General features: G+C 38.4%; 1 protein-coding gene across 2 annotated transcripts; it reads right to left on the bottom strand.

Moving 5' to 3' along the window:
- Positions 1-4562: 4562 nt before the first annotated feature.
- Positions 4563-16119, bottom strand: LOC143892196 (ribosome production factor 2 homolog). 2 transcript variants are annotated; one of them, XM_077396652.1, is made up of 8 exons: positions 15952-16119; positions 10910-11107; positions 10742-10816; positions 10352-10555; positions 5711-5956; positions 5150-5392; positions 4991-5056; positions 4563-4892 (listed from the first exon to the last, which is right to left on the bottom strand). In XM_077396652.1, the coding sequence occupies exons 3-8, from the start codon at positions 10811-10813 to the stop codon at positions 4773-4775; spliced, it is 951 nt and encodes a 316-aa protein (XP_077252767.1). In that variant the 5' UTR covers positions 10814-10816; positions 10910-11107; positions 15952-16119; the 3' UTR covers positions 4563-4772. The 2 variants fall into 2 exon arrangements, with proteins under 2 accessions (XP_077252767.1, XP_077252768.1); XM_077396653.1 differs by lacking the exon at positions 15952-16119 and adding an exon at positions 15680-15769.
- Positions 16120-20312: the final 4193 nt, after the last annotated feature.

Raw genomic sequence — 20312 nt, 5'->3', positions numbered from 1 at the left:
TATAAAACAGATATCGGAAAACATGCTACTTCGTGTTAAAGATCTGATAATTTATAAATTATTAATATTTTTAATAACAATTATTTGATTTAATATAAACTTCATTAACCATTTCACTTAGTCTGAAATGGGTAAGAGAGTGGATCTATAAGATACTGGTGGTTTTGAAGGACATGCTCTCCATAAAGAACAAGCACATCTTCCATGAAGTATAAAACAGATATCGGAAAACATGCTACTTCCCTCATTACTTCATTTGTTTAATCCATATTGGGTAAGTTGCAATTTAGCCTTCCTTATGAGTACAAACTGAAAGGGCCCAAATATAAATCATCTTACAATTTGAAGAAGCTAAAGACAGAATGCAGCACAGATCATCTTCATTGCTTCAAATAGAAGCAAGGCTCCCATCATGTTTTGTCAAACTTAGTACTATGTGAAAATTTTGCAATTGAGATGAATGTTCTTCCAGCTTGGGAAATTGTACATATGTGGTACTTTGTTCATATGCACCTGTTATAGATTTTCTCACTAAACCTACAAAAAAGCAGGGTATAGTTTATATTGTTTGAACAAGTTTCTATAACTTTAGATGCATGATTAAAATGTAGGGTAATAATTGTAACTACATGGCAAGATAACTCCAAACTGGTACGTATATGTCTTCATTTATTCAGTCTTTTCATTTTCCACCCCTCCAACACAGATTATGATAATATTAATGTTTCCATTAATCTATATAAACATATTCAATGTACTTATTTGTTTCCATTTACAGGGCCTTTTTGCTTTCTTCTGTTACACTTTGAAACAGTCATTTACAGATTCATAAAGTTATTTAAGGCTAAAATTTTCGCTTTATGTTGTCACACCATTCTATTTATAACTCTTCAAGTTTATCATTTCCAAATAACCATAAGAATACTTAAAACGAAAAAAAATTCCCATAATTACTCAAAAAGAAACCACAATTTCAATTAATCAATTTTAGTTATGTAGTCTGCTCTTCTAATATTTGTTCATGAAAGTAATTTTCTTTATACCTTAAGATATAATCATTATATCAAAAAATTACTTTCATCCATCTAAAATTACTTTTACCACCGTGCATCGCACGGGTTGCCCCACTAGTTTTGATATGAAGGATAGTAGTAGAGTTAATGTAATCCTAGAAATTAAAATACAAAGGAGCCCCAAAAAAATGATTCTAACACAATCACACTATGATAATAACATTATAAGAAAATTTAATGAGTTTGGTTGTAACACGGTATCAACACTCTTAAATTCAAACAATTCAAATGTAAGATTATGCAAAAACAAAGGTAATGGTATATTCCAACTAAATATACCAATGCAATATATAGTTTAATGCAGCCAACACCTTCGACTCACCCGAGCCAACTTAGATATACTTTGGCAGAGTTCTCATCTGCGTCTAAGTTTAATATAGTTAATGAACTGCTGAAGCCCACAAGACCAAATATAGCTTACTATCTGTTATTTTTCTTATTATTATATGTAGGGATTTGGTAGGGACCATCACAGAAAGGCATTTCAAGGCTGGCTGTTGCATGTGAGACTATTCGATCATCTTCCCCCTTAACTACTCTGTATTTGTAGATACAATTCTTAGTAGTTTTTGTCTGTGTGTTTTCTCTTGTATCTGATCATCTCAGTGCCAGGATTCTTCCCTTTTTCTTCATTAATAAAATTTATTTGCCTTTCTTTACTATGTATAATTATTGTATATGTACATGTACCAATAAAAGCAAATGAAGAGTCAGAGTAAGATGATATCATTAGCACATACATCTAGCATTCAAAAATCAAAACCCTAGAAACCCCAATTCAGAAACAATGAAAGATATGATGATGAACAATCAACAACATCAAACTCCAAAATTCCATCTTACAAAACAAAACCCTACCGGAGAAAGAAACGATTGTAAGATTCAATTGTGCTCTGTCGGTGTCATCGAAATCGCCATCGAAGGCGTTGAAGAAATCGGATGTTGTCTGAGAATGGTCGGTCTCTTGGATGAACGGCTGGATCTCTCGGCTGCACCTGGAGATAGGCAAGGTAGACAGATGCTTCAACCACATTGTAAATAAGGGGTGCAACTCGGGTTCGGTTGAGTTGAGTAAATGGTTCCTCAAGTCAGGTTCGGGTTGGCCTCAACCCGACTTGAGTTGCACCCTTATTTGTTATACAATGTGGGACGCCCTCTTAGGGCATAATATAATGGGTTCCTCTCATGATTGATCTGGACCATTAACTTGATAGGCCTTGCTTGTGTGAAAAATTATGCTAACCATCCAATTCCAACATCTAATGATGTGTTTTTTATCATCCGATGAAGGGTGATCACCCATGAATTAGATGCAAGATTCAAAAGAAGGTAAAAAACCCATATTATATAGGATTTGCTATTTTTTAATTTTTACTCGTTCCTCCTAGACCCTATATATTTGGGCGCTCATAGTCCCACCCCCCCCCCCCACCCCACCGCTGGCTAACGTTAAACGTTAGGATATGTCACTTTCCCACCATTTGACCTCTCTCTCTCTCTCTCCACACACACAACAGGAACAGTTGGTGGACCCAACAGAAACCGTTGGTGGAATGGTGGGCCCATCTTTAAACAACGTAGGCCCCGCCCATACCACCGTAGGATAATCCAAACCGTCCATTTGATGGGCCATAAACGTAAATAGGTTGCGTCCCATAATATCATTTCCATAGGCTGATCCTAGTCCTCCGACTTAAATAGAAACTACATCTTATGCAACCTCTATAGATTGAAGGGTTGTGATCATCCTAGGGAAATGATTTTTGGGGCACAACCTATTTACATTGTGGCCCATCAAATGAATGGTTTGGATCATTCTATGGAGTTCGTCGTAAAGTAACATTAAGTTCCGTTCACAACATAGGACGATCCAAGCCATCCATGGTTTGGATAATCCTATGGAGTTGGTCGTACAGTAACATTAAGGCCCATTCGTAGGCCCCACCAATTTTTTTCAAATTGAAGCGTACCGTCCACAACATAGGATGATCCAAGCCGTCCATGGTTTGGATCCTCCTATGGTGTGGTTCGTATAGTAACATTAAGGCCCAATTTAGGCCCCACCCATATTTTTGAAAATGAGGTGTACCGTCCAGACCATAGTATGATCCGAGCCGTCCATTTGATGGGCCATAACGTAAATGGGTTGTGCCCCCCAAAAGGGTTGGCACATCAAATGAATGGTTTGGATCATCCTGTGGTCGTACAGTAACATTAAGGCTCATCCACAACATAGGATGATCCAAGCCATCCATGGTTTGGATAATCCTATGGAGTTGGTCGTGCACTAACATTAAGGCCCAATCGTAGGCCCCACCGATATTTTTCAAATTGAAGCTTACTGTCCACAACATAGGATGATCCAAGCCGTCCATAGTTTGGATCATCCTATGGTGTGGTTTGTACCAATTTAGGCCCCACCCATATTTTTGAAAATGAAGTGTACCGTTCAGACCATAGGATGATCCGAGCCGTCCATTTGATGGGCCACAATGTAAATAGGTTGTGCCCCAAAAATCATTTCCGTAGGATGATCACAACCCTACAACCTATAGAGGTTGCATAAGATGTAGTTTCTATTTAGATCGGAGGGCTAGGATCCGCCTATGGAAAAATACTTTGGGACGCAACCTATTTACGTTTATGGCCCATCAAATGGGCGGTTTGGATTATCCTATGGTGTGGTATGGGAGGGCCCTACGTCCTATGGTGTGGTATGGGAGGGCCCTACGTTGTTCAAAGATGGGCCCACCATTCCACCAATGGTTTCTGTTGGGCCCACCAACTGTTCCTGTTGTGTGTGTGTGGAGAGAGAGAGAGAGAGAGAGAGAGAGGTCAAATGGTGGGAATACGTTAGCCAGCCGTCAAGGAGGGGGGGAGAATATCACTATATCAGCGCCCTTCTATGCATGGAAAGGATTCATTTTATGAAATATTTTTCCAAAATGAATTTACCCTTGAGTATATAGATGTCTTCAATGAAGACATGGACAAGGCAAAAGCATGAGATTGTTTACTGGTTACAAATCGGGGCCATTGGTTATTGATGGATATTGTCCTCATATTATTGCATGGGTTAATAACAAAACTGCTGGGCCATGCAAATTAACGAATATTAATGCCGAAATCAAGGATCCAGCAACATCATTTGTGTGTGTGTGTGTGTGTGTGTGTGTGTGTGAGAGAGAGAGAGAGAGAGAGAGAGAGAGAGAGAGAGAGAGAGAGAGAGAGAGAGAGAGATTATTCCATTTGAAAACTAAGAACTGCAGAAATCCGGGTCCAGGAGCGGGGAAGAATCAGCTGGGAGTGAACTGTTTTTCTATTTAGCTGTATCTGTCTTTGATTAACTTTTGTTGACCCTCCTCTATCCTCCTGTTTATACCGTCGGTTTTGATCAAATCGTTCCTTTGGAGAAGGAAAAAAAAACAAAGCTCTCATCAATATTTCCCTTCTAGTTTTACAAGACATCAAGAAAAGGAACCTAGCTCATCTTTCAAATGCATATGATATACTCTCTTTCAACTCATCATATTCATGGGAATTACAACCACCCATAAAAAAAAACATTAAAAAAACAAAAATTTAATACTTGCCCACCATATCAAAATAAGTCAAAGACCATCTAAGCTCACAGATGGTGAAGAACATGCATAAATATAATCCCAAAAGCTTGTGACAAAAAAGTTGCAGAAAAAAACATTATTTTGGGCCCATCTTCTGCTTCTTTGGTGCATGCCTCCTCACCTCTGGGTTCATCCTAGCTTCACGGCGTTCCCTCTTCATCCCCTTAGCATTGTGGGGCAGCGCCGTACCTCCAACCTAAACACAAATTAGACCACAATAAGCAAACAAAAGGCAGATAAGCCAACACTTATTACTGGGCTTGAGCAGATTAGAAAGCATAGAAATCTCCCGACCTGCTGGTCTGGAATGTAAATCTTCCCAATTTTCCCCTGAATTACATCGCGGCTAACATTTTTCACCTGAAAGTAAAGAATGGGAACTCCTAATCAGCACATCATAGCAACATTAAACATAAAACAGATTCTACAGGAGTGGAGGGTCAAGTGATCAACCTTCTTTTTATGTTGTTCAGAAGGTGTTTTCATAGCTTCCTTCTTGAGTTCAGCATTGGGAAGACGATGCCGTCGAACTATAAGGTCCATGGAGGGCCCCACCTCTACCAGTTCCATCCTTGGGACAACCGTGCCGGACTTTTTAAGCCGCAGCGCACAGTGAGTGAAAAATACTGTGTTTGAAGAAACAGCAGTGCATACAATAACACGGTCTACCCCAGCAAGATTCAAGTTTTCTGTGACCTACACAAATCGTGTTAAAAGTATAAAAAGATTAAATAAAACCATCTCCAGCAGCTTAAGCTTTTGGAGCAATTGGTTGTTTCACATGGTATCAGAGATTCAAAGCAAAAGCAAAGGTCCTGGGTTCAAAACTCCTTGATATTAAATATCCACATGTAATAGTCATCTCAAAAGAGGGGCCACATGTAGGCCAACCCTAAAAAGGGGGGCCACATGTGAGGGGGATTGTTAAAAATCCATGGTTCCCGCTTTTCTCGCTTGATTTTCAGTTCATGTTTCAAAGGATGTAAAAAATGTCAAGGTGTTACAGCCACATACCTCTCCCCGGAAGAGATCGAGCAAGATTTCCTTCAAATGTTTCAGTTCTTCTACGCTTTCGAAACCTTCTCCAATGAATGCAAAGAAAGGTTTCGAACCCACTTTTGGGGATAACTTCTTATCGTACGAAAATGACTCCATGGTTTTGAAATTTTCCACACCAACCTCAACAAGATCATAAATGTGATGATCATAAGTCCGTCCCAAGACTAGATTATTGGGTCGTTTCTTTGAATGAGAACCAAACTGCAAAAACAGAATTGCAAGATATATTTGAGTGAGTGCAACAACAAAAGCAGTCGAACAAGATAAAAACCCCCAAGCATCACTCTTTCTACTTTCGCACAGTTCGCACTTATACAAGCCAGGCCAAAAGCTTCACATGAGAAAAAGTCTTCAAACTTTTGGGTTACTGCTGTAGGTGGGGAGTTAAAAAAGGGAGGCAGTTGTGCCATGGAAGGAAGGCACTATTCCATTAGTAAGAGAAATAATTTATCTTTGCAGCAGTAATAGCTAATATTTCATAATAAAGGCCTGAAGAATTGTAACTATATAACCTGGATATGAAGCATCAGAGACAGGCACTACATGAATATAGCAATTTATGAGTATCTGGCTATCAAAGAATTACACACATGACCGTTCAAAAAAAAAAAAAAAAGAAGGAATTATACACATGGAGAATCCAGAGTACATAGCAATGAGCAGTTACATATAAGAACTCGGATCTGGAACCAGACATAGTTGCCAAAAATGTGATAGGGCAAAAAAAAAAGGGGGGACGGCAAAAATTGGAGTTTAAAATGGTATTGGTTCCAAAAAAAAAAACGGAAACACAAAAAAATGCGTTTAAAATTTTGTGATTTACAAAATATGGTGAGGGTAAAGTTGGAAAGTTTGCCAAAATAATGTGTTTAATAAATTAAAACGCATTTTGTTTTTTGAATATTAATAGATTGAAGAAGGGAACCGAGAAGGTTCACAAAATACAAAGAGAAGAAAAAGACATACAATTTACGGAGGGAGATAATCAAACCACTCTAAACTAGCCCTGCTAACCCCGATTTAGCTAGAGAATCCGATTCTCCGTTTGCCGATCTCCGAATATGTAAGAAAACTGCAGCTGAATCAGAAACATAATCATAAATCTCATCCATAAGATTGAGGTATCTCCACGGCGGCGGAGCCAAACCTGATATCCACTTTATCACATTTGTCGAATCCCCTTCTACTATCACCTTGTCCAGAATGATTTTATCTATATGTAAGATTCCGGAAAAAGCCGCTTTTGCTTCCGCTTCAGAAGAATCACTTATACCTATTGGACCAGAGAAAGCCCAAACCACTTCACCTTTATCATTTCTACGAAGACAATCAATTCCAGCTGCACCCGGATTCCCAAAAGAAGCTCCGTCAAAATTAAGCTTGAAAAAACCTTTTGGAGGAAGAGACCAGTTTTGAATCACCTTGGATTTGGAAGTCGCCTCATTGCAATTATCTGCCAACCCTCCCACAAATCATAGGCCGAGACCATACAGAAGAGAGGAGAGCTTTTTGACTAGTGAATAGCCATGGCAATAATCTTCAAATATAGACCATAGGAAGATTTGGCCTTCCCCTTAAAGATTCTCTCGTTACGCTCTTTCCAAATGGACCACCAAACTGCCAATAAACAAATCTTCCATAGAACCTTGCCTTTTTTCTTCCAAGGAACAAAATCCCAGCTTTCAAGAACTTCATCAGTAGAGTACGAGAAAACCCACTGGATACTGAATCTTACCAAAATCAAACCCCATACTTCGCGTACAAAACTTCAATGTATGAACAAATGATCAATTGATTCACCATCCTTTAAGCATAAAGAACCATCAACTAGCCACATACCTCTTTTTCTTAAGAAATCGATAGTCTGAATGCGACGGCAACTGACAGACCACCCAAAGAAACTTACTCTTGGCGGGCAATGGAAATTCCAAATCTTTGCCGACAACGATTCCTCAGAACCAGTAACTCCTCGATTATAAAAAGACTTAACCGAGAAGAAGCCAGACGAATCCAACATCCAAATTCTTTTATCCGAACCAGACTTCTTTATAAAACATTTTTCAATTAAATCAAATAATGATGATACAGAAGATAATTCTCTTTCGAAAAAGTTCCTGCGAAATTTTGGGCACCACACCACTTTTTGGTCCACTCTTTCGAAGCAGTCACAGACAAGGACATTCTTTTCCGCAGTGACAATAAAAAGATCAGGGAAGATAATATTCAGAGGGTCCTTTGAACACCAAGCATCAATCCAAAAACTGATCTGATTTCCAGAGTAGACCTTGAAGCAACACCCTTTTCTGAAATCATTACTCAAAATAGAAATATCCCTCCAGGTAGTTATACCTTTGTTTTCAAAAAGGTTATCTGACTCCCAATTTCCGGAGAGAACCATATTTGCTGCCAATAACTCACCCATAAAGCTGATCTCTCTTCTCCAAATCTCCACAACCATTTGCTCATGAGAGCAAGATTGAATTGCTTTATTCTGCGAATACCCAGGCCTCCCTTGTTACGAGGAAGGCAAATTGTATCCCATTTTACTAAAGCAATTCCACCCAACCTGGAACGCAGTTCGTTCCAGTACGCGGTATGGGAACGGGTACAGGGTACGATGGTAGTCCGGTACACTGTACGATGAGGGTATGCATATACATATATAATTTCATATATTTTTACAAGAATGTCATTCCATAGAACACACTACACACATTCAATACACAAAATATAAAAACCTAGTGTATGTCATACATATTTTTTCAAAAAGAAAGTTCCCGTTGGAATATATGAATATCCTCCATAGTCCATACTACATCCATTTAATAAAAAAAATAAAAAAACCTCATATATGCCCTACAATTTTTTTTTTCAAAATAAAGCTCTAGCTCCAATTCAACCCAAAATATATAAAATTTGTAGCTCTCTCCATCTCTCTTCTAGTCTATATGCATCTCTCTCTCTCTCTTTCTCTCCCGGGGGTCGCCGCGGTTCGTCATTTTTGGCGATCCGGGTCGTTAGTGAACTACTTTTCGGATCGTGCGACCCCGGATCGCGGATCGGAGGGCGGATGGTGAATCCGGTAACTATGATTCCACCCCTGTGATTTGATCCTCCCCAAAGAAATCTACACTTGATTTTCTAAATCCTCAAAACCACGCTGGCCGGGCACCTGAATAGAGATACAAAGTAAACTGGTATGTTAGCAAGAACCGATTTAATCAGAGTTAATCCCCCCCCCCCCTTGAGACTAATTTTCTCTTCCAGGTATCCAACCTCCTCTCTATTCTATCCACAATTGGATCCCAAAGACTTTTTTTTGGTCTTCCAACTCCCAAAGGCAGGCCAAGATAAGAAGATGGGAAGGAATCCACCTTGCATCCCAAAATTTCTACAAACAAACTAATCTCTGTAGAAGAAATAATAATAGGAAAGATTCTGGATTTTAACAGATTTGTCCGCTTTCCTGTTATCAGTTCATAGCATCTTAGGATCGCCTTGAGATTTAAAAGATTGTTGTCCTTCAGCTCACAGAAAAGGAAGGTGTCATCTGCAAATTGCAAAATGGACACTTCCACTTTATCCTTACCGACTACAAAGCCCTCAATTAATTTCTTCTCGCAACCTTTCTGGATCAATTTACTGAGTCTCTGCTACTAGAACAAAAAAGGAAAGGAGATAATGGATCACCTTGCATGAGTCCAGCCTCTCCAAATACTCCCAAAACCCATTCTCCCTAGGATATAATCTAAATATTCCCATTCAACTTTGTCATATGCCTTCTCAATATCCACCTTACATACCACTCATTTTCCACCATTTCTCGAATAGTAATCTATAGCTTCATTCGCAATCAAAGAACAGTCAAGAATTTGTCTGTTGCTTACAAAACCACTTTGACTATCAGACACCACCCTGGGAAGGACAATTTTTAAACGATTGGCCAAAACTTTGGCTAAAAGTTTGTATAAACAACCCACCAAACTAATGGGTCTGAAATCTGAAACTTTCGAGGCACCCTCTACTTTAGGGATCAAGGCAATGAAAGACGCACCAGCTCTTCTGTAACTCTTCATATGTTGTCATAGTTTGTATATGTAAGTAGCCAAATACTACTGATCATACCCCACATTCAAAGATCAAATACCATAACTATGGGTATAAAATTGGCTCAATTTACGGAGCTCGAAGATCACATAGATAAGGGTTGACTAAATGGTTCAGACTCAAACCGGGTTAATTTGCTCAGATGGTAAAAGAATATAATCAATTTGATCCAACTCAAGCCGGGTTAATTTGCACAGACAGTTAAACAATATAATCACTTTGAAACTTTACAGCCAAGCCTTCTAAGATAAATTTCTAAGCATACTGGCATAGTTTTGTATTAATAATAACAGAATTTTTTTAAATAGCAATGAAAGGGGTCAAGGAAATAGCATTTGAAGAAGCAGCTCCTAAAATAACTTTAAATGACACAGTTGAGATTAGATAGAACTGGTTCTGAAATGAATACAACACTTCATGAAGCAAACGCAACTATAACAAAAAACCGAGAATCTGTGAGACATTAATCTCCTTTTGTGCTTTGCTTACCACAAAAAGACTACAGTCAGTTTTGAGAGAAAAGAACTCCAGAGAAGTTTCTCCGCCACTTTCAAAAGGCCTAATGTTTTCGTTCTTCCTGGTATATCTTATAGCATTGCCCCGTTTGAGATGAAAAATTTCCGTCAAAACAGTATTCAATATGTTACTTGTCTTGGTACCTTGCAGAATGAGTGTTTTTCTGCCATTCTCAACCTACAAAAACATATAAGAACAAATTCCAATAACCAGAGAGCATGGCTTATAATGGGAGAAAGCATAAAGAAATTGCACTATTCGACCAGTAGATTAAAAGGTAATTCTCATTTGCCTATAATGTCTCTGATGAGTAGCTTTTGCAAGAAAATATAACCAAGAAAAAGAAAGTTGTAAAGAGTTTACTAGTTTCGGTGCACGCTTTTCAAGAGCCCGCTTAACTCGTGCATTCTTGGGAGTTTTCACTTTCAACATCATTAACTACAACCGGGAGGACAAAAGAGAATCAGCATAATTGCTTTAAAGTTAAAAACTTTACAATAAAAGAGAAGGGAAGAGAAAAGACAAACGTACCTATAAAAAGCAGTCTAACAGGGGTTTCCAATGAGATTCAAGAGCTCCAAACAGTGAGCTTTTTCTCCACAGAAACCAGTCAGGAGAGGACTGGCCACTGTGACTTAAAGCCCTTGCTGCCAAGTTTGCCTCACAAATTTTGGCCCACAGGAAGCAGCACCGTAGGATCTAAAAAACACTTCACTTTGCCATTACAGACTGGAGTTACCAACAAAAGGAACTATTAATATCTTAATTAAGAAATAGGAAATTAGAAAAGAAAAAAATTCAAGGAAAAGAAACCTAGAAAGCCTTCTAACTAGACACAATTTAGAGTTGAGCTGAGTTGTCTCATGTTACTTATCAACTCCGGACGAAACATACCATCCCAATAAGAAAATGCTACAGACCAGCAGGGTGGAACATACCAGTCAGAATTTTGGTCTGTTCCACCCAGTTTCCGTATGTTTCGTGAACACCCTGTTCAGGTTGAAACGGTTCCAAAAAGATGAAAAAAATCTAGAAAATCCCGTCCAAGGCTAGTTTCCATATTATCGCCATTTTAACCTTTTATTTGCCACTTTACAGCTTTTTGAAGGGCATTTTATGTCTTTTCACGCTCAAACCAATGATAGATATAAAAACACAATCAAATCTCCTAATTTCATCACTTCTTAAAAAAATCTTATCTTACTGGAATCCTTCCAAAAGCTTCAAGAGAAGATTTTTTTTGTCAAATGTTTCATGCTTCTTCTACTTTAATGCATTTTACACTAAGGGGATGAGTCTTTGCTTTCGCCAAAGTGGGGTATTTGAAAAAGGTACCATGTATACCCCATTTTAGGTTTTATTTGCCTTGTTTAGAATTTCTTTTATTATATTTGCATTTTCCTTCCCAATTAAATCTAAAGGGCAAGATTGGCTAAGGACAATCCAAAGGAGCATCACCAACTGGTTCTGCACCCGTTAGATCCAATGAGACGACTAATAGCGACTCCTATAGGTTAGTCAGGGTCAGGGTATCCAAGGAGAGGCTGGAGTGGTTTGATTTTCGTCCTCCTCGAGGTATGTGTAGTCGCCTGTAATTTCTTCCTCCTTGAGATATGTGCTTGTATTTGCATGTGTAGTCGCTTGAGACATTTCCAACATATTGCTAGGGACTGGAAAACTATTAGTGTCTGGAAAACTATTAGGTCCCATTGGCTTCACGGACTCTAACGACGCAGGGGTTAAAGCGATTCTCCAAATTATCCAAATTCTAGAGAGCTCTATTGTGGATTGAGTGGTCGTGGTGAGAGAATCCCTTAATCTTATGTGGTGCCCAAAGGGACCCATCCAGCTCCTTGTAGATTCACTAATAGTTTGATGAGATTCGGGATTGGGTGGCGGGATCATCCATCTCCTTCCAGCACGTGAGGAGAGACGCTTATAGCGACGCTGATAGGCGATAGGTTACCCAGGGTCGGGGTATTGAAGGAGAGGCTGGAGTTGTTTGATTTTCTACCTCCTTGAGGTATGTGTAGTCACTTGTATTAGCATGTGTGGTCAGTGGTCGCTAGAGACATTTCCAACATCTTGCTAGGGACTGGAAAACTATTAGTGTCTAAAAAACTATTACAGTCCCATTGGCTTCAAGGACTCTAATGAGGCAGAGATTAAAGCAGTTCTCCAAGGTATCCAAATTCTACAGAGCTCTCATATGGATAGACTGGTGGTGGAGGGAGAATCCCTTAATCTTATGAGGTGGCTCAAATGGACCCATCCAACACCTTGTAGATTCAGTCACTACTTCGATGAGATTCGGGACCGGGTGGAAGGATCATCCATCTCCTTCCACATTTTAGAAGAGCAGCTAATAGCGAGACTAATAGGTAAGCCAGTGTCGGGGTATCCAAGGAGGTTGGAGTTGTTTGATTTTCTTCCTCCTTGAGGTATGTGTTAGGGCTGCAACTCGGGTCGGGCGGGTCGGGTTTTGAAGAACCCAACCCAACCCGAGAAATATCTCGGGTCGGGTCGGGTCGGGTTTTTTTCCGGAAAACCCACGAGACCCAAACCCGGCCCTACCCATGATAAATCTCGGGTCGGGTCGGGTCGGGTCGGGTTTTTTCACGTTGACGCAATTTTTTAAGGAAAACTCTTGTTTGGCAAGAACCTACAAAGCAATGTTGTAAACACAGTTCTTAGATAGAGCCTGTCCAAGGAACTACCTCAACAAGTTGGTCCTCAGTGAGAGCAGACAAACTAACAATTATTAGGCAAGCATACAAAATTGGAAGAAGTCATAAGAACGGCATTTAGCTTTAACCTCGGACACTTAGAAGGACATATCCGCCGCCTCATGATCCGGGATATTATATGAGAACCTTAATTCATCACTCGAACGCCTTTTGACTATGCTTGCCCTTTGCATTAATCGGACCAATGCTTGGACAACTTCAGACATAGGAGGACGAAACTCTGCCTCCGGCTATAAGAACCACGAAACCACTGTTTAGAACTATTCTAAAGATGAAAGGTATCTTTAGAATCAGACTCGCCCAGAGCACATAACAAGGGAAACAGAAGGCTAAAAAGTTTAGCACTAAAATAATCAAAGAAGAAAATAAATGGATGATTAAATACTAATTTTGTTTTGCTGATTAGGGAGAGTATTATAAAACTTAAGTATAATACGTTTATGAAAGAGTCCCTGTTTTTGGTTTAGCACTAAAATAATCAAAGAAGAAAATAAAGGGATGATTAAATACTAATTTTCTTTTGCTGATTAGGGAGAGTATTATAAAATTTAAGTACAATACGTTTTTGGAAAGAGTCCCTGTTTTTGCTTTTACGTTTTTTGCTTTTACGTATTATAAAACTTAAAGTATCTCGGGTCGGGTCGGGTCGGGCCCCTTCAAACCCGGCTCGACCCGAGATTCATGCGGGCTTTTTTAATCTAAACCCGGCTCGACCCAAGACCCAAGAAACATCAACCCGACCCAGGCTATTTTCGGGTCGGGTCGATGCGGGTCGGGTTTTACCCGGCTCAAGTTGCAGCCCTAGTATGTGTAGTCACTTATATTTTCTTCCTCCTCGAGGTATGTGTAGTCGCTTGTATTTGCATGTGTAGTCGCTCGAGACATTTCCTACGTCTTGCTAGGGACTGAAAAACTATTAGGGAATGTTTGGATACCTCATATTTTGTATTTGGATTTGGAATTGAGTTTAAAATGCAAAATGAATAGATCTGCCAGCTCATGTTGAGGGAGACAGATAGGGAAGGGGTTACTTCCTAATGGAGGGGACAGGTTGAGGAGCAAAGAGGGTGAAGGAAATTGCCAGATCTGTGGATTTCCAATTACTTATTTCCACGGCGTATTTGGAAATCTGATTTTTTTTCACTCTCAGTCGCTGATTTGGAAATCAAAGGATTTGATCCGGATCCAAATCACAACACAAAAAGGGCTGCAAATGTGAGAAATCCAAATCAAAATCTTCTCGGCATCCAAACGGGCCCTTAGTGTCTGAAAAAAACTGCTATTAAAGTCTATGGGGGCTGTGAGAGAGGACATTTCCAGCATCTTTCTGGGGACTGGAAAACTATTAGAGTCTGAAAAAAAAAAAAACATGCTATTAAAGTCTAAGGGGCAGTGTGTGTGTGTGTGTGTGTGAGAGAGAGAGAGAGAGAGAGAGAGAGAGAGAGAGAGAGAGAGAGTGAGGGAGGCAGGTACCCTTAAAAGGGTATTGTTTCTTATTGAGGTTAAGTGACCACTATTTAAGTCTAGGAGCATTGTTTCTAGTTGAGGTGAAATGTCCACTATAAAAGTCCAAGGTTATTATTTCTTGTTTAGGTGAAATGACCTATACACATCTCTGGTTAAGTTTGTTCTTGGCAAACTGCTCATTTTTTACGACATTTCATCTGCGACAGCAAACGTTTTTTTGTTTTCGTGATCTCATCTCAACTCTAATCCACTGACTTCTTTCACCAATTGCTACACATTATCTTCTTTTTTAGTTCTTGTTGTTCTCATCCACCACCATTTCCTCTACAATCTTCAATCATTATCAGAAAATGGGTATTTTCTCATATGTAACAAAAATCGTTAAAAGAAAAGAAACTACGACAGGAACAAGCTTGCTCAGTACAAATCGTAGACCGTGCCAAAAGTGTCTCTGAACCCTCTATATGGTTTCCTCTCCTCTTTGCTTATCGAACTCTCCTGTAAAATCTGCTGCTTATTTTTAGGTTACTGATGTTAGCACTACCATGTTTTTATAAAATGAACCAACTCATCTTGTCTTTTATTGTTTAAACAGCTATTAAAGACTATAACAGTTTCCAAAAAGCTCTCAGAAGCAAATTAAAGAAGAAAGGACAAGCTGGATCTGTGCAATTATTAAAACATGGTAGTGCCAATATCAGTAGCCTTTTTTTTTATGTATACTGATAATGGGAGAGAAATGGGCATTGTTCATCCTGTGCATTTTTCTAGTGCATGTATTCTAATTTTGCTTAGAGCTGATACACTATTAGGAACACATGCTATAGAGTAGCAAAGGAGATATAATAGGATGAGTAATACCTAAGAATGGAACAAAAAAGAGGATTTTTAGCATGCTCGGAAGATTAGCAACTGGTCTTTTTGTGCTCTTTCAAATAGCATAGATGGAAAGGGGATGCAAGGCTATGATACATCTCTAAAAAAACCGCAGAAAACAACATAACTGAAGAAAAAGTGCACAGGGAAAACCTTAAAAAAAATGCATCGCATAAAGAGATAGAAGGAGAAATAGAAGAGATGAGATTACCAGTAGCGAGAGATCTTCTATGCAGTTGTGAGAAACCAGAGAGAGAGAGAGAGAGAGAGAGAGAGAGAGAGAGAGAGACCCTAAACCAGAGAGAGGGTGTGAGAAACCCTAACATTAAGATCCTTTGAATACATTAGATTGTCGGTCCATTGACACCCCTAATCCTTTTTGTTTTTTGTATGTAAACCCTAACTCACCCTATTCTGAAAAAAAAAAGAATCCAGAAGAAGAAGAAGAAAAACATGTGAGAGAGAGAGAGAGGGAGTGAGTACCGAGCGAGAGGCGAGGAACGTCGGTGATATGGGTTGGGGAAGACCACCAATTAGGATTTGCCGGTTTGGTGTGGGCGGTCGGAGAGAGACGCCGCTGATTAGGGTTCGTGTGGAGAGCCAGAATATGAATCGATTAGGGTTTCAGGTTTCTTTTCATTTGGATATGTATATCATATAGGTAATGATATTTACCCAATTACCCCCCACTTTTACTTCTTCATGCAGGCCCCCCATTCTCTGTGTATCTATGACTCCTCCTTTGTATTTTACACTCCACAATAAACAATAGGGTTTTAAGAAATTATATAGTCCCTTACTTTTCAAAAAGTACCGTACGGACCGGACTATAGGATGGTCCAAAATTCCAAACCGTCCATGTGAGGGGCAGGGGCCACAAAGTATATATGTTTTGCCCAAAAAATCATTTCCAAAGCATGATCCCAAGTTGGAAACCTCTAGATCGGAGGGCGAGGATCATCCAATGGAAATGATTTTTGGGTAACAATCTATTTATGTTGTGTTCCATCACATGGACGGTTTGGATCGTCCTGTGATGTGGTCTGTACAGTACTTTTTGAAAAATACGGTACTATAATGGCTCACACCATATAAAATCTCATTTTACAAATATATTTCCTTGACACTCTTTTCCACAAAATTACAACAATCCAAACAGGGCCGAGCTAATTAACGTTAGATAGAAATGATTAGCCCTCCAAGGCTCCAAGTAACCATATTCATTTAATTTCCCTCTAAAACGTGAAGAGAAAAATAATTTCCATGAAAATTATATCTATTGTAGTTATTTTAGATTTATTTCTAAGAACATTATTTCTATCAGAATTATTTCTAAGAAACTGGTTTCTTTTTAAAGTTAAATTCCTGTTTGGATTGTTGTAAACTTGTAATTTTGTAGAAATTTTGGAAAGAAAAAACATTTGTAAAATTGCTCACTTTTCCATAAGAAATGTTTTTCTTACAATCCAAAACATGGCCTAAAGAGGAAAAAGAATGTGCATAGTTATTTTTCTTCCAATCAAAACCGAGCCTAAAGTTATAACTTATATGGCACCATAATGTCAAATACTTTAAAGTTTTTAGAGATACTATTTTTCGATTGTCATTACTCATTAGAATTTTTCTCGAAAGAGTTGGCAGTGAAATGATATCACAAGTCTTGAAGGATGAGTTAAAAACGAGTTATTGGTTCGACCGCAAAATTGTCATTTTAAAAAAATTTAGTGAGAAAATTAACGTTAGTTTGTTATTGGGATTTCTTAGCAACTATTTTAAAAAGGGAGCTGATATATACACCCCTTCTAATTCTGCGGACACCCATTTTCACGCCACCAAACCGGCTAAAGAAGGTAGCCAAATATACCACAAAAGTATTTTTGGAAATCACCAAAATACCCATGTCATGGACCCATCTCTCTCCAAACCCTTAAACCCTCTCTCTCCCACACGTCCGTTTCTCACCCAAAACCAACGGCGTCTCGCTCTTCTAGGTTTTTTTTCTTGCTTTTTTGGAAAGTATCTACAAAGAATCGTTGTTTTAGCTTTGTTTCCCTTAGCACGTCTACCTGTACAAGAGAGGAGAACTCAGCATTCAATTCCCTTCCAAATTAAAATTGCTTGAAAGAGAGAGATTGGGCGTTGGATTTGGTCGCTTGATCTAAGCGAGAGGTGTGGGAGAGACAAATGGAGAGTTAGCGATTTATATGCTTTTATGGGTATTTTGGTCATTTTCAAAAAAGACTTACTACGTCTAACTGGCCACGTTTTTTAACTAGTGACAAGGTATCAAATCGGGTGTCCGCATAATTAAAAGGGGCATATTTATAGCTCCCTTTAAAAATACTGGACTCTTTGGATATTACGTGATTCTTAAAAAACTATCTACCAATTATTTTACAAGCTAGGAACTTATATTAAATAAATATTAAAATGTGAATATATATCGATGGCAAAAATGTAAATATAATTATATTTGAGGATTTATTTGTTATTTCACTTATTTGATTATATTATTAATAATAAATATTAAAAATTATATTAAAAATAATAAAACAAATCTGGATATCGAATTCGAATACGAATTCGGATATATGGATACGGATATGAATGCGGATATTCGGGATAAACGGATGTACTTCTCGGATTCGGATGTTAAACGGATTGGATGTACCATTTACCAGACTCGCATCCGCTAAGAGGCGGATATCTCATAAACGGATTCGGATAATATCCGCTTGAAACAGATTCGGATAATATTCGCTTGAAACGGAATCAGATAATATTCACTTTAAACGGATTCGGATGCGGACGGTAATCGAATTTTCGAATATCCATTTGCACCCCTAGGTACATCATATAGTCTTGCAGAAAACATATTTCCATTTTTCACTTTCCTTTTTCTTCCGAATGTAAGGAAAGTCAAACAATACTCATTGAACTCCACTTCTTTACTCATTTAGCCCCACTTCTGGCTCATGTCTATTATCAGATCCATTGATCCATACGACAACCATAAGTCAAACTAAGTGCAATTGAAAACACTTTGATCAGATGATTCTAAGCCCTTGATTCATCCAGCGATATTTAAGATTTAATAGTGATATTTAAGATCTAGTTAAGAAATGTTAAACCATTGATTTTTGTAGTCCCTTATCTTATGCATATAATAAGATTGGACCAGATCATGTCGGTTGCCTTGACAATTTCTACAATAATGATTTCCAATGCATTACCCTTGTGGGGTTCAAAAATTGTCTTTTAACATATTGATCTAAAAGTGGTCATTCTCAATTATCGAGTGGTTTTCATGAATGCTCGAATGAAACCTAAAAGTCATCATGCCGGGACAACAACTCCTCGCGTGCCATGTGGGTGGTCAATGGTCCAACCAAACATGAACTAAAGGGATAGTCCTCTACCCTTGACTCCCCCTTGCGTGTCCTATCGATCATATCATTTTTTACTTAGGGTCTGTTTGTTTTAACATAGAACAGCATTTTATCTCTAACAAGGGTGTTTAGTTATTTTCGAACAAATAAGTCGAGTAGAAATAACTTATAGTTGAGTTCCATATTATGGCCCTTCAGGGTGTAAAATATTTTGGGATTGGGAAAATGGGGTTCTTCTCTCATAGCTTGAACAGTTGGATCTTCTCTCTAAAAAAATTTACGTCCAACATTGTTTTGCAAAGACGATAGTTTTCAAGCTCTTGGTTTCTTTGTTGCTAGATTTTGGTTTTTTATGATATTCCTTTCTTATGATGCTTTCATAGTTAATACCTATTTATTTTTGGATCAAATACTGTTACGTGTCAAAGAGTTGCATTACTGACGTAAAAATGTCACTTGTTGAGAAAAAAAGAATAAATGCTGTTTAATAAAAAATCAAAATTCTAGGACCAAAATGCCCCTCAGTACATTTATTCTGCTTCCCTTCTTCTTTTCACAGTTTTACTTTTACCCTGTTTTTAACCTAGTTGAAGTGCTTCTTCTCCGGCGAAACCTACTCTTTTCTCCGGCAAAACGTAAGAAGGTAAGCCTGAAATCTCATTCTCCCTCTCTCTCTTTATATTTCTATTTTTTGTTTCAAAACTCCATCTAACATCATCTCTCTCTCTCTCATTTTTTAGGGTATTCAAAGGTTTTTTTTGCTTGAAATGCACAAAATTGGACCCATCAGCCTTCTGCCTCGTCAAATCTTTCTCAAAAAGGGTTTCGAGATCTCCCTCTCTTCTTCTCAACGCAAAAACAGGTACTCGAAGCCAAAACAGGATATTCGAAGCCAAAATTTACTTGGTCGAAGCCAAAAATTACTTGGTCGAAGTGAAAAATGTGTTTCCTGTAACATTCGCCGTTGTGTTTTTCGCTTCGACTAAAGTTTTTTAGGCTTCGAATAACTGGTTTTTTTGCTTCGACTAACATGTTTTTGGTTGCGACTAAAACTTTTAAATTCCAGTAACATTTGAAACTTTTTTCGTCTTTAACTAATATATTTTAGCTTCGAGAAATATTTGTTGGCTTCGACTATCATTTTTTTTGGCTTCGACTATTATTTTTTGGATTCGACTATCATTTTTGGCTTGGAGTAACTTTTATTTGGCTTCAATTAGCATTTTTTGGGCTTCGACCATCATTTTTGCCTAACTTATATTTTTCTTCGAGTACCATTTTGGCTTCCACTACGCTTTTGCCTAGTGAAAGCTCTTTGGGCAACTGATTTTGGCTACAGCCACTAGAAAAGGGGAAATACTTACAAGGATAATGAGATTTTGGATATTTGGAGGAAGAAAAAGAAAATGAGAAAGGGGCGTCTCTAGAGAACTCCTTCTAACCTCTCAAGACAAA

Source organism: Tasmannia lanceolata, unplaced genomic scaffold (assembly GCF_043159265.1).
Source record: "Tasmannia lanceolata isolate RefF3 unplaced genomic scaffold, GAP_Taslan_0.1 ptg000015l, whole genome shotgun sequence".
NCBI classification, from domain to species: Eukaryota; Viridiplantae; Streptophyta; class Magnoliopsida; order Canellales; family Winteraceae; genus Tasmannia; species Tasmannia lanceolata.
The sequence above is the reverse complement of the archived record's forward strand: the minus strand, read 5'-3'. Positions and strand labels throughout refer to the sequence as shown.